This window comes from Lepus europaeus, chromosome 13 (genome assembly GCF_033115175.1).
Source record: "Lepus europaeus isolate LE1 chromosome 13, mLepTim1.pri, whole genome shotgun sequence".
In the NCBI taxonomy this organism is placed as follows: Eukaryota; Metazoa; Chordata; class Mammalia; order Lagomorpha; family Leporidae; genus Lepus; species Lepus europaeus.
This window is the reverse complement of record NC_084839.1, coordinates 90,921,982-90,934,485: the sequence shown is the minus strand read 5'-3', so window position 1 is coordinate 90,934,485 and position 12,504 is coordinate 90,921,982. Positions and strand designations below refer to the sequence as shown.

Here is a 12,504-nt window from a genome sequence, read left to right as displayed (position 1 = left end):
AAAAGGGAGAAAGAAAAAGAAATTTTGCAAAATCTGCCAATGTTTCTTAAAAGAATATCTACATTTAAATCGATCATTAAATACTTTGACTCGTAGGATCCATAAAAGCTTTATAGCCTGTGATTAAGAGCATTATCTTGACAGTCTGAAAAATTTATATTCAAATCCAGTTGTGTGTGGTGTGTGCTGTGCCCTAGGGTCAGTTATTTAACCTCTCTCACTCCCAATTTATTCGCTTGAAATAGAGAGATTATGTAACAGGAAAGACATCGCTTCAGTAGATGAAACATTGAAGACTGGGTTTATCTTCCCACCTGAACTAAAAAATGGACAAAGAATATGAAACAACATTGTTTTAGATGTTGAACATCAGGAAACAAAGGACATAAATGCCAGAAAGAGCTGAAACAAAGGAAAGGAGCCCTACATTTGCCCCAAATGACTGCCAATCCACGGCACTGCAGCAAGGAAGCACAGTGCAAAGCCCACTGTACCCTCTGAGTTGAGGAGATGGGACTGGGAATCTGGAAAATGCAGGGCAGAGCACCTGAACAGTAAGAGCTGCACAAATCTAGAGGGAACACATGCAGGGCTACAGTCTCCTCTGGGTTTTCAGCTAAGCACTAACCAGCCAAAGGAAGGAGGGAGGGAGAGAGAAATACAGAAAGAGATCGAGAAAGAGGAAGGGAGGAAGGAAGGAAGAAAGACAAACTACCTGAGACTCATTTGAAAACTGCCTAAGGATAGAGGGAATAATACTTGGAGCCAATCAGTGCTGGGAATAGTTGCTCCTGCCAACAGCCAGAATGAAAAACCTAATTAGTCATAGGATTTCAGGTTCAGAATGGTCCTAATTCAAGAGCTGGGGAAAATTGGGCCTACAATAAGCCTTTTTCTTACCCTAGTAGGCTTAAAAGCAAGACTTGAAAGGACCAAGCCCCTTCCCAAGGCACAAGAACATTTGTAATAATACAGAAATTTCCAGCATCCAATAAGGTAAGATCTACAATGTCTGCCATCCAATCACAAATCATCAGACATGCAAAGAATGGGGGTAATATACAACCCATAATTGAGAAGGGAACAAAATTAAACAGCCAAAACTGATACAGAGATAACAAAGGTAAGAAAATTAAAATAGGTATTATTACTACTGCATTTGATTTTCTCAAGAGGCTAGAGGAAAGGACAAACATGATGAGTACTAACATAAATAAAGGAGGTTAAAAACAACTTTATGGGGGCTGACATTGTAGTGTAGTGGGTAAAAGCCCCTGCCAGCATCCTACATGTGTGCCAGTTTGTGTCCTGGCTATTCCACTTGTGATCCAGCTCCTTGCTAATGCACCTGGGAAAGCAGCAGAGGATGGCCCAAGTCCTTGGGCCTCTGCACCCATGTGAGAGACCCAGAAGAAGCTCCTGGCTTCTGGCTTAGGCTTTGCCCAGCCCTGGCCATTGCAGCCTTCTGTAAGTGAGCCAACAGATGGAAGACCTCTCTTTTCTCTGTCTCTGTCTCTGTCTCTCTCTCTCTCTCTCTCTCTCTCTCTCTCTCTCTAACTCTGACTTTCAAATAGAGAAATGAAAAAAAAAAATATGGCTGAAAACTCCATGCATTGTTTGTTCATAATATGTATTATCTATAAAGTATTTGAAGATCCTTCATATATGTGGATCTCAAAACGTTTTGCACCAAACCAAATGTATCTTTTAATTCCACTTACATAATTTTTTTAAAATACTCTGACAATGAAGAAATGGAATTTGTAGTTAAAAACTTTCCAACAGGGACAGGCATTTGTCCTAGCAATTAAGATGCTGCCTGGGTTGCCCACACCCCATATTAGAGTGCCTAGAGTTGAGTCCCGGCTCCTTCTTAATTCCAACTTCCTGCTAACTGTACCCTGAGAGGCAGCAGGTGATAATGCAGGCAGGGTTCTGGATTGAGTTCTCAGCTCTTACTTCAGCCTAGTTCAGCCCCAACAGTGTGTACATTTGGGGAATGAACCAGTTGATGGGAGATCTCTCTCTTTCTCTTTTTCTTTCTCTCTGCCTCCCAAATAAATACTTTAAAAAAAAACTTTCCAACAAAGATAATTTCAGGTATATATGGCTTCACTAATATATATTACCACAAATACAAGCACCCACTAGCATTCATTAAAGAAATAATTTGAAATTTACAAGAACTCTTCCATAAAACCAAAGGAGCAATACCTCCCAACTCATTCTATGAGATCAGAATTATTTTGATACCAAAATCAAACCAAGACATCACAAGAAAAGAAAATCACAAACCAATCTTTATTATGAACACAGACCCAAAATTTCTTTTAAAAGTTTTAGCCACTGAATCCACAAATATTTCCAATAAAGAAAAAATCCACTAGGAAATGGAATATATCCTAGCAATGCAAAGTTAAATTCAACTTCAAAAAATCTATGTAATTCTACATATTAAGAAAGAAATGAAATGTACCTTTTATGTAAATGGAATTAAAAGTTTATGTAAATGGAATTAAAAGATACATTTCTTTTTCTGAAAGAAAGCCATATACAACAATCTCAATAGATACAGAAAAATTATTTGATAAAACCTCCATTCCTGAGAAAAACTCTCAGCAAACTAGGAATAGAGATGAATATACTGAACCTGACAAAGAGCAGATATGAAAAACCAACGGCTGTTATTTATAGTAAGACTAGGAACAAAGCTATGACTGCTTCTATTTAAAAATGTAATGGTACATCTAGCTAGTGTGCTTAAGCAAGCAAAAGCAATAAATGCCATCCAAACTGGAAAGGAAAATGAAAGGATTTTCACTTGCAGACAACATGATCAAATGTGTAGAAAATGGTATGAAATCTACAAAACATCTAACATTAGTAAGTTGTAGGATGCAATATGGTAAGGCAAAATTGTGTTTAGTTTGCTTATGCTGGCAAAGAGCAGGTTGAAAATGATACGTATCTTATAAATCTGAGCAGTAGAGAAAAACAGACATTGCACTCTCATCTGCTGGCTCACTCCCCCAAATGCTTACAACAGCCAGGGCTGGACTGGAGCTGAAGCCAGGGTCCAGGAGCTCTATCTAGGTCAGGAACCCAAGGCCTTGAGCCATTATCACTGCCTCCCACAGTCTGCTATATCAGGAAGGTGGAGTCAGGAGAAAGAGCCAGGAATTCAACCCAGACACACAGATTGGCGAGTGGATGTCTTAACCACAAATGCAAACACTCATCCCTGAAACTGATTTTCAGAAAAAATCACTTATAATAGCACCCAAAGATACAAAAAAATGAGCTTGTCTGACAAAATATGTTTAATGTAAGATTTATACAATGAAATTTACACATTGTTCCTTAAAAATTTTTTAAAAGATCTAAATAAATGAAGAACTATATACTCTGTTAATGAATGAGAACTATTAATATTAATAAGATGTCCATTTTCTCCAAACTTATTTATATTTACTATCAATCAAAATTTCATTGGGATTTTTCACACACATTGACAAGCTGATTACAAAATGAATATAGAATTGGCCCAAACAACTTTGATATATAAAAGAGCAAAGTTGAAAGAATTACAATACCTTACTTTCAATACATATTATAAAGCTGCAGCAATTACAGTGTAATTGAGACATAATGATAAGCAGATCACTGGAACAGATTAGGGATCCCAGAAATAATTCACAAAAAATATATTCAACTGATTTTTGATAAAGGCCAAAAGTAAATGTGAGTAGAGAAAGGTAGTGTTTCTAACAAATTGAGTTTCCCTATGCACAAAAATTACTCCACAGGCAAGAATTCCAAAATGGCATAGAGTTTCCAGAAATCAATCTTCCATAAAAGCAACAAAAAGTTGACAAAAATTTCAAAAATCAAAGGCTTGAAGCAATCAGGAGAATTTATTAAACAAACAAACAAACAAATCACTTGCTAAATCAGAGTAGAACAGACCAGCTTGGGCTTTGTCAAAAGTCTCCCTCCCAGGGCATCACCACTCTTCGACCCAATGGCAGTTCCTGGAAGTCATATTCCCAGGAGAGCCACAGGAAAAGCCCTATCCCCAAAGCGTTGGCTAAAACAAAACAAAAACAAAAACAGACAAACAAAAAACCACATCTATGTCAACTGTCTAACATGACAGCAGCCAAAGGCTGGGATGCCATTTGGGACAAATAGCCATAGCTCCAAAGTTCTGACATATTCTACGGGAATCTATAAAGCTACCTTTGTATGCAGAGCTTTGCACATGCTTAACAAAAAGCAGAGTAGGTGTGAGCCCCTCACATCTGGGGGCCTCTACAGTCACACGAAGCAGAAAGTGATACCAAGGCAGAATTGTAAGCCTAAGTGTTGACAGCTCCAACAACACAGAGAGCCCCTCGGCAGAGTGCAAAATGTGTTGGGTCGAGTCATTTAAAGACAATTGCTGGGCGGTGAATAAAGCAACCAAGAGTGGCTTCAGGGGCCACACACTACAGGAAATACAAGACTTTGCAGAATTACTGCAGGAAAGTCACCAAACAAATGAACAGAAGCGATGGCCGGATACCAATAATAGCAGTAAAGTTTGAGTGTGCTACGGGAGTGAAAGGGATACTTGATGTCCGATTCCCAAGATCATACTATCTAAAATGTCCAGTTTTCAACAAAATATTACAAAACATGCAAAGAAACAGTAAAACATGAACAAGAGAAGCCATTCCAGAAGGGTCCAGATATTATACTACTAAAGATGCTAAATCAGCACTAATAATAATTTTAGAGATAGGCATTGTGCCAGCACTTGGGAAGCCTGCATTCCATTTTGGAGCACCTGGTTTGAGTCCTAGCTACTCCGCACTTCCAGCCTAGTTTCCTGTTAATGTGCCTGGGAGGTGGTTCTTATATTTTCAAACAACCTTGATGGCTGCCTTCAACCTCATGGTTCTCACTTGAGGTGCTTTCTGAGGTCTTCAATTGCATACTTCCACCCAGACCCCTGTCCCAGGCTCTAGACTGTTCGCCATTGTTACCATTCAGACCCCTGCACTGACCATGTCCAACATGAACACCTGTTTACCCCATCCCATCATTGGCAATGGCGCCTTGCCTTTGCCAGGCCAAACCTTTGGAGTCATCCTTAAGTTTTCTCTTCACCCCACGTCTTGCATCCATCGCATGTGCAAACATCTATTGGTGCTATCCTCAAAATACAGCCCCAATTTGGCTGCTTCTTCCTCTTCGCTGGCACTCTTGAAGAAGCCGCTGTAACTTCTTGCCTACAACAAGTCGCCGTCACAACTTGCCTGGATTATCCTAACAGCCTCTTCGTTGGTTGTTTATGCCTCTTCATTCTCTGTTTATGTCTTTGCCTCCCTAGGATCTATTCTCCAAACAATCCACAATGATCCTGGTAAAATGTATATCATCACATCACCTCTCTGGTCTTCAACAAAGAACTCTGCCCTCAGTGGGACTATAACCAGAGATCCTTAAACACCCACACCCACTCATCAAAATAACCTCGTCTCTTTGAAGACTCCTCTCACTTCTCACTATCTCCAACCACACTGCTGTTTTACCTCCTAGATAAAGCCAGGCCTTCAGCCTCAGGATCTTTGCACATGCTGCCCAGAATATTTCTATACCTACAACCTGTTAGCTGTATAGCTCCCTCTTTTAGGTGCCACTCAAAAGTTAACTTCTCAGCCAGGGCTTTTCTGGCTACATACACTATCAACAATTTAATCTTCTGCCCACTCCAATCTCAAAACCTTACATTCACCTATACCGATTTTTCTTTCCCTATGCTTATCTCTATATAATATGATTTATATTCATTTACTAGTATATTATCTCCTTCCCCTATGGCTATTCATGGCTATCACCTTAGCATCCAGTACCTGGAACATAGTAAAAGCTTAATAAACTTGTGGTAAGGATGTGGCAGGGAAAGGAAAAAAAAATATGAAGAGAAAAACAATCAGTATTTCTTGGTTTCCAGCATGGGCTCACTAACACTATTGCGTAACATTTCCTCCAAACAGATGCCAGGATTTCCTGTATCCCCTCTTCAATCAGCAGCAAGATGGAAAGAGGCCTGGACGAACTATCGGAGTTCTGGATTTTAGCCATTGCTCCGAAGCTAGAAATAATTCACAAAAATATATTCAGCTGATTTTTGATAAAGGGACACGCTCAATGCCTTAGAGAAAGGTGGTGTTCTTAAACCAACCAGGCCTCAGTTTCCCAATCTGCTGATAAGAGTACGAGAGGTGAAGACGTTCAGAACACTTCTAGGGCTAGGAGACCCTGTTTGTTGGGCATGCAGAATCAGCTCAGAAAACCAACTGCATTTCATGGATTCTCAGTCAGAGCCTTACTGCCCACAGGAGAACGAGGACATGCTCCACTTACCAGCCTCCAGGGAAATCAGCAGGGTCACGACACAAACAAGCCTGAGCAACACATTCATATTCTCCTGGAAAAATGGAGAAATGGAAGAGAAACTCGTTACTATTCCAGCAAGTCTCTGGAAATACAGACACCCCGTCCCCACCCTCACCTACCGGGTCGCACTGGATGGGTTCGTTTTCCTACATCATCAGGATAATCAAAACTGGGAGGAAGGGGAGGCTAAAGGGCTTTAATAGAAGCAGGGGCAAATTTGAAAACTTAAGATTTTAACGTTATCCACCACCTATTTCCATGGACATTTTTAGTGCTGCATCCCACTGAAGTTCCCCCCAAATCTAGCCTACGTCCAAAACAGACCACAGTCAGCCCTTCATCCTGCATCCGCCAATCTAATCCATCATGGATCAAAACCATTTGAAAATAAAATTGCATCTTTCCTGAACACATGCAAACTTTCCCCCCTTGTCATCATTCCCTAAGCAATACAGTGTAATATAGTATTTACATTATCTTAGTTATGGTACATCAACTAGAGATGGTTTAAAGTATAGGACAGGAAGTGACAGGTTCGATGCAAATACTACATCATTTTATATAAGGAACTTGAGCATCTCAGATTTTGATCTCCAGCCCCTGCTGATACTAAGGGACGACTACATTCACCTCACCCTGGGTGTCCCCTGCTCCTATGGATTTGCTCCCTACTTGGAATCTCCCCTGCGGCAAGAGTCTTCTCCCACTTCCTGGTCCTGCCTTCATTTTACGATGCGAGATCCAAAGCTGTTGGTACAATATGATACAGCTACCCAGAATGCCTCGAAAAAGACTAAAGTCAGTGATGGGTTCTTGTGGTTGAGTGGTTTTCCCCTTCTCTGGGACTTTTTATACCTTCTAAAATGTCTACAATGAGGATACCCAAATCTTTTTCACAAAGGAAAAAAGAGGGGAAAAAAACAAAAAAACTCCACAGCCACTGAAAATAGTTCCAAAGGCCGCACCTAGAGATCATCAGCTACAGAGCCATTGGTTGCCCAGTGAGATCCGGAGACTTGTTAGTTTAATTCCCTGGCCAGCATCGCGGCTCACTAGGCTAATCCTCCACCTGTGGCGCCAGCACCCCAGGTTCTAGTCCCAGTTGGGGCGCCGGATTCTGTCCCAATTGCTCCTCTTCCAGTCCAGCTCTCTGCTGTGGCCTGGGAAGGCAGTGGAGGATGGCCCAAGTGCTTGGGCCCTGCACCTGCAGGAGGAAGCTCCTGGCTCCTGGCTTCAGATCAGCACAGTGCGCCGGCCATAGCGGCCATTTGGGAGTGAACCAATGGAAGGAAGACCTTTCTCTCTCTCTAATTCTGCCTGTCCCAAAAAAAAAAAAAAAAAAATTCCCTATCTCTCGGGCCACATGCAGGGCAGACAGTACACTAGGATTAGGTACTTGCCTGAGACAGCAAGTCTAGAAGGGGAACATGCCCGTTGCTTCATTTGCAAAACAGAATCACTAAAGTAACAGCAACTAAGCGTGTATGAGACAAACAAAACCCTCACTCTTGCTCACCCTTCCAGACCTCTCAAGCCCAGAGGAAATAGACAGTCTGCCTGAATGTTCCCAATTCGTGGTCCTGAGTGGGGACGCTGCCACGCCGATCATGCTACAAGGCTCAGTCCCGTCCCTCCAGCTAGCTTGCTCACAAATCCTCCAAACAGCTTGATAGTGCCTCAAACTCTCCAGCCACCCCCAAGACCACACTCACTCATCTTACCACACCTGGATCCCCAACATGCCCCATTGCAGTCCTGCTCCAGGCTTCCAAAGCACTCACACAACAAGAGACCCAGGGCCCACAGCCTCCCTTCCCCCAGCCGCGCTCTCGCTGTGTCTTAACCATCTTTCTCCTTAGGCCACCAAGCCCACCCTCTGACTCAAGGCCATGGTTAATGCTGCTTTAGCGCTAGCCATCTTCCATTCATTTTTGGCAATATTGGGTCCATATTGGTCTCCCTGCCCATGGATTTGTGTCTTCCAATCAAGCCAGAGAGCCTACGGACTATCAACCACTGAATGCTGTGTCCGATCGTCCAAACTCCCTGGCAAAGCATGTGGGGTCTTGATGCCAAGGTTCTGACTCCACTCCTCCAGGTTCCCCACAACATGCACCCCCTGCACACTGCAGATGCCAGCCCTCCCCGCGTGGTGGGTCCCAGCCTTGGAGACTTTACCTTCAATCTTGCCCTGTGAGCTTCCCACCCACTATCCTGACTTCATTGTCTGAGCACCCCCAGCACCCTGTACATGCACTTGCCATGGCCCTGTGTACACTGCCTGTACTTAGCCCAGGACAGGACCCCTAGGAGGACAGAGCTGAGACCCGCTCCTCTCTGCCCTCAGAGATAATACCAAGCAGACCAAGCAATTCTGTGCTTTGAAGAAAATCTTCCTTTTAAATTTTCACTGGAGATTCAGTTTGCCTATCATATCACTAAGTAAACAGGCAAACACAAAATATTCTAACCAAAACAACACTCCTTTAGACTCTAATAACATGACATCCATTGTATATTAGCTGGACAATGTTCTATTGGGGAAGTTGTATTAAATCAGCACAACATGCTTTTCAAACAAATACGGAGAAAAGATTCTCTGGCATGTGAGGCACACCCATTCATCTTCTCGAGCTTCAGCCCCAGTATGAGGACGATGAACCCCAGGTCTGGCTCAAACCTTGAAACCCAGCTCGGAGCAGTCAAACTGCATTCCTTACCCTGTAATTCTCACACTTGACGCAAATTGGCTCTCTCCCAAATTCGCCCGGCTTTATCGTATTATTACGGCATTTACCTTAAACTGTATTCAGATTATTGAATAAGAGCCTGACTTAGTATGTCTTTCTGGGATTGCATGGAAGTAGGCTTTACGTCTTTATGATAGAGAGGAAGAAAAGAGAGGTTCCAAAGTTTCCAGCTTAGCGCCTCAGTCAGTTGCTCGCATTGGCTTGTCAACACCAAAGTAAGGGTGGTCTGAAACCATCCAAACCGGCTGCTGGTTACAAGATCTGACTTGTTGGAGCATCAGACTGGGCAGAGGGAAAGTTAGAGGCCAGACTGAACTTCGCAGAAAGTGTATTTCAAAGTATATTTCCAAAGTAGTCGTGAGCAAACAGCATTCCACCATTAGAGCCGCACCATCTCGATCTCCTCCCTGAGCCTCCCTTTCCTCATTGGCACAGGGGAGACGATGAGTCAGATGATCTCAGGTGACTTCCCGCTCCAAGGACTGTAAAGCAGGGGCAGAGTCCTGTGCATCCTGGTTTCGCTCTGCCCCACCGCTGTTCTGCAGACAAGCAGCAGGGTGGGGAGTGGCCCCTTGCCCTCAGCAGGGACCTTTCTGAGTCCAGATCAGTTCCCAGGACCACGGAGTCAGGACTCAGGGCCAGGCTTGGGGATGTACATTAGGGGTGACAGGACCTAAGGCAGTGGGGACATCAGCGGAAAGGAGGTGAAGTTCACACCAAGACTAAACTAAGCTGACCCCAGCCAAAAATGAACACAAACCCAATACCCTCAAATAACAGGAACTTCAAAGTGGAGCCAACCCAGACAGCTTTCCCAGCACCAGGGGTCAAAAACACATCTGAGCCAAGAAATCTCTTCAGCAAGATGACTCAGCTCCTGTGCCTCAGTGTCCCCACTTTGTGCAATGATAACAGTATTTGTCGTGGGCAGTGGCCATGAGAGTGAAATGAATTGCCACGTGGAAAGACCTTAAAATCTTGTCTGGCAAATGCCATTCTTAACGCAGTAGCTATTAAGAAATGCTCTGTGCTGGATGGCAAACACAAGTTAATTCAAGTCCTGCCCCTGGAGCATTGTAGATTGAATATTTATGACATGCCTGCCTCCAAACTTGGCCATGGAAATAAAATAACGCTCCCAGCCTTGGTCCAAGAAGCTCAGTAGCCACAGGGCGAGTGGACACATGAATAGGAGACAGGTGGGGATCCTAAATCAGCCTGCAGGAGTGAGAGGGCAGGCCCAAGCAGCGTCACACGTTGGAGCATAAGCCAAAGGTGATGCCGAGCTGTGAGAAGGGCTGCTCAAAGGGTCTTGTTGAGGAGTTGGCACTGTCACTTGCAGGTGGCAGAGAATGGCTTGAACATTTTACACTGCAGGGTGGGGCATGGCTGGATTTTCATTTCTTTCTTTTTAAGATGTATTTATTTATTTGAAAGGCAGAATTAGAGAGGTGGAGGCAGAGAGAGAGAGAGAGAGAGAGAGAGAGAGAGAGAGAGAAGTCTTCCATCTGCTGGTTCACTCCCCAGATAGCTGCAATGGCCAGAGCTAGGCTGAAGCAAAGCCAGGAGCCAGGAGCTTCTTCCTGGTCTCCCATGTGGGTGCAGGAGCCCAAGGACTTGGGCCATCTTCTACTGCTTTCCCAGGCCATAGCAGAGAGCTGGATCGGAAGTGGAGCAGCTGGGACTCGAACCGGCACCCATATGGGATGCCGGCACTGCAGGCGGCAGATTTACCCGCAATGCCACAGCACCAGCCCCCAGATTTTCATGTCTTACAAATGTTCTGGCACCTCTGTGGAACGTAAACTGGAGAAGAAGGTGGCGGAAAGAGCGACTGCCGTGGGGGCCTAGGAGAGAGGGAATGCAGGTGGATCGGCCAGTGTGGAAAAACAGGCAGATGTAGGGAAAAGAGAAGGAGTGACACACCGGTCCTGACTCACGGTGGTGGGGCCAGGGAGAGGCAGGTCTGGATTAGGAGGGCAGGCTCAGTAGCCACAGAGAGCCCCTCTGGGGCAGTGCTCAGAAGGTTTCAATACACACATCACCCCTATGCCTCGTCTCCCAGGACAAGGCAGTAGATTGCTGCCTAGAGACATTAAGAATCTGAGCATGCAGCCAGTGCTGTGGCATAGTAGGCTAAGCCTCTAACCTGCAACACCAGCATCCCATATGGGCACCGGTTCAAGTCCCAGCTGCTCGTCTTCAGATCCAGCTCTCTGTTAATGTACCTGGGAAAGCAGCAGAAGGTGGCCCAAGTCCTTGGGCCTCTGCACCCACATGGGAGACCTGGAAGAAGCTCCTGGCTCCTGGCTTCAGATCAGCTCAGCTCTAGCCATTGCTGCCATTTGGGGAATGAACCAGTTGATGGAAGACCTTTCTCTCTGTCTCTCCCTCTCTCTGTCTGTAACTCTACCTCTCAAATAAATACATATTATAAAAACAAAAAAGAATTTGAGCAAGAGGTGAGGGTGATGTGGAAATAGACTCTGAGGCGTGGAATGTGCTAGAATTGAGGAGAACCCTGACATTGCACGGGGAGCCAGTGTGTCTCAGAGGTCACAGCTGGAAAAGTGGGCAAGAACCTCTCCACGCCTCCCCGTGGAATCAGCTGCAGAGTCCTTCAAAAGCAGGGTAAAACCTCTGTCTAGCCCCCCTCACCTCCACCTTCCCAGCCTCTCAGGACCATCTATGAAATCTACTTTTTGAGCTTCTACATGGGCCACAGTTGTCTTTTTATGCCTGGATTATTTCATTTGGCATAAGGTCCTCCTGTTCTATCCATGTGGCCACGGGAGCCCATTTATTTGCACAAATATTATGTGCCAATTTTGCAAATTTTGAATTTAAAAGTTTTGAAGTTGATAAGTCCACAGGATTGCCCCCAAGAAAAATGTTCCAACAGAAACAACTTTTTTTTTTTTTTTTTTTGCATACAAAGGGAGCTCTTGCCAGGCTCCTGGTAGCTGAGGATGGGGGGTGGGGGGCATCTGCTATTGATGGGAAATGACCAGTGGAGGTCCCCCCAGGGTGACCCAGCCCTGTTACCTTCATAAATGCCTTTTCCTGTACAAAGTGTTCCTGCTTCTCAGGAGGGAGTCACCATCTTCAGTGGGCACATCCACCTGCGAGGGAAGCACACAGCAGGGAAGCTTGAATGAAGAGACCAAAGACACAACGACCACCAGGACCTCATGAGGGTCACCGAGGTTGTATATGCTCATGAAAATAAATCAAAGGATTCAAAACCCGGGCCTCGGGACACAGCAGGTTCTAAACATCACGACACAGAAGGAAGACATCCACAAGGTGT

The 12,504-nt window shown here is 44.5% G+C and overlaps 1 protein-coding gene across 4 annotated transcripts in view; it reads right to left on the bottom strand.

Moving 5' to 3' along the window:
* Window positions 1–12,504, bottom strand: part of IL1R1 (interleukin 1 receptor type 1) — a 79,792-nt gene that overhangs the window by 19,143 nt on the left and 48,145 nt on the right. For all 4 annotated transcript variants that reach the window (XM_062210021.1, XM_062210018.1, XM_062210020.1 and 1 more), the window contains 2 exons: window positions 12,240–12,316; window positions 6,412–6,475 (listed from right to left, as the gene is read on the bottom strand). In XM_062210021.1, the coding sequence (XP_062066005.1) occupies window positions 6,412–6,475; window positions 12,240–12,245 (70 nt within the window). In that variant the 5' untranslated portion in view covers window positions 12,246–12,316. The remainder of the gene's footprint in view (window positions 1–6,411; window positions 6,476–12,239; window positions 12,317–12,504) is intronic.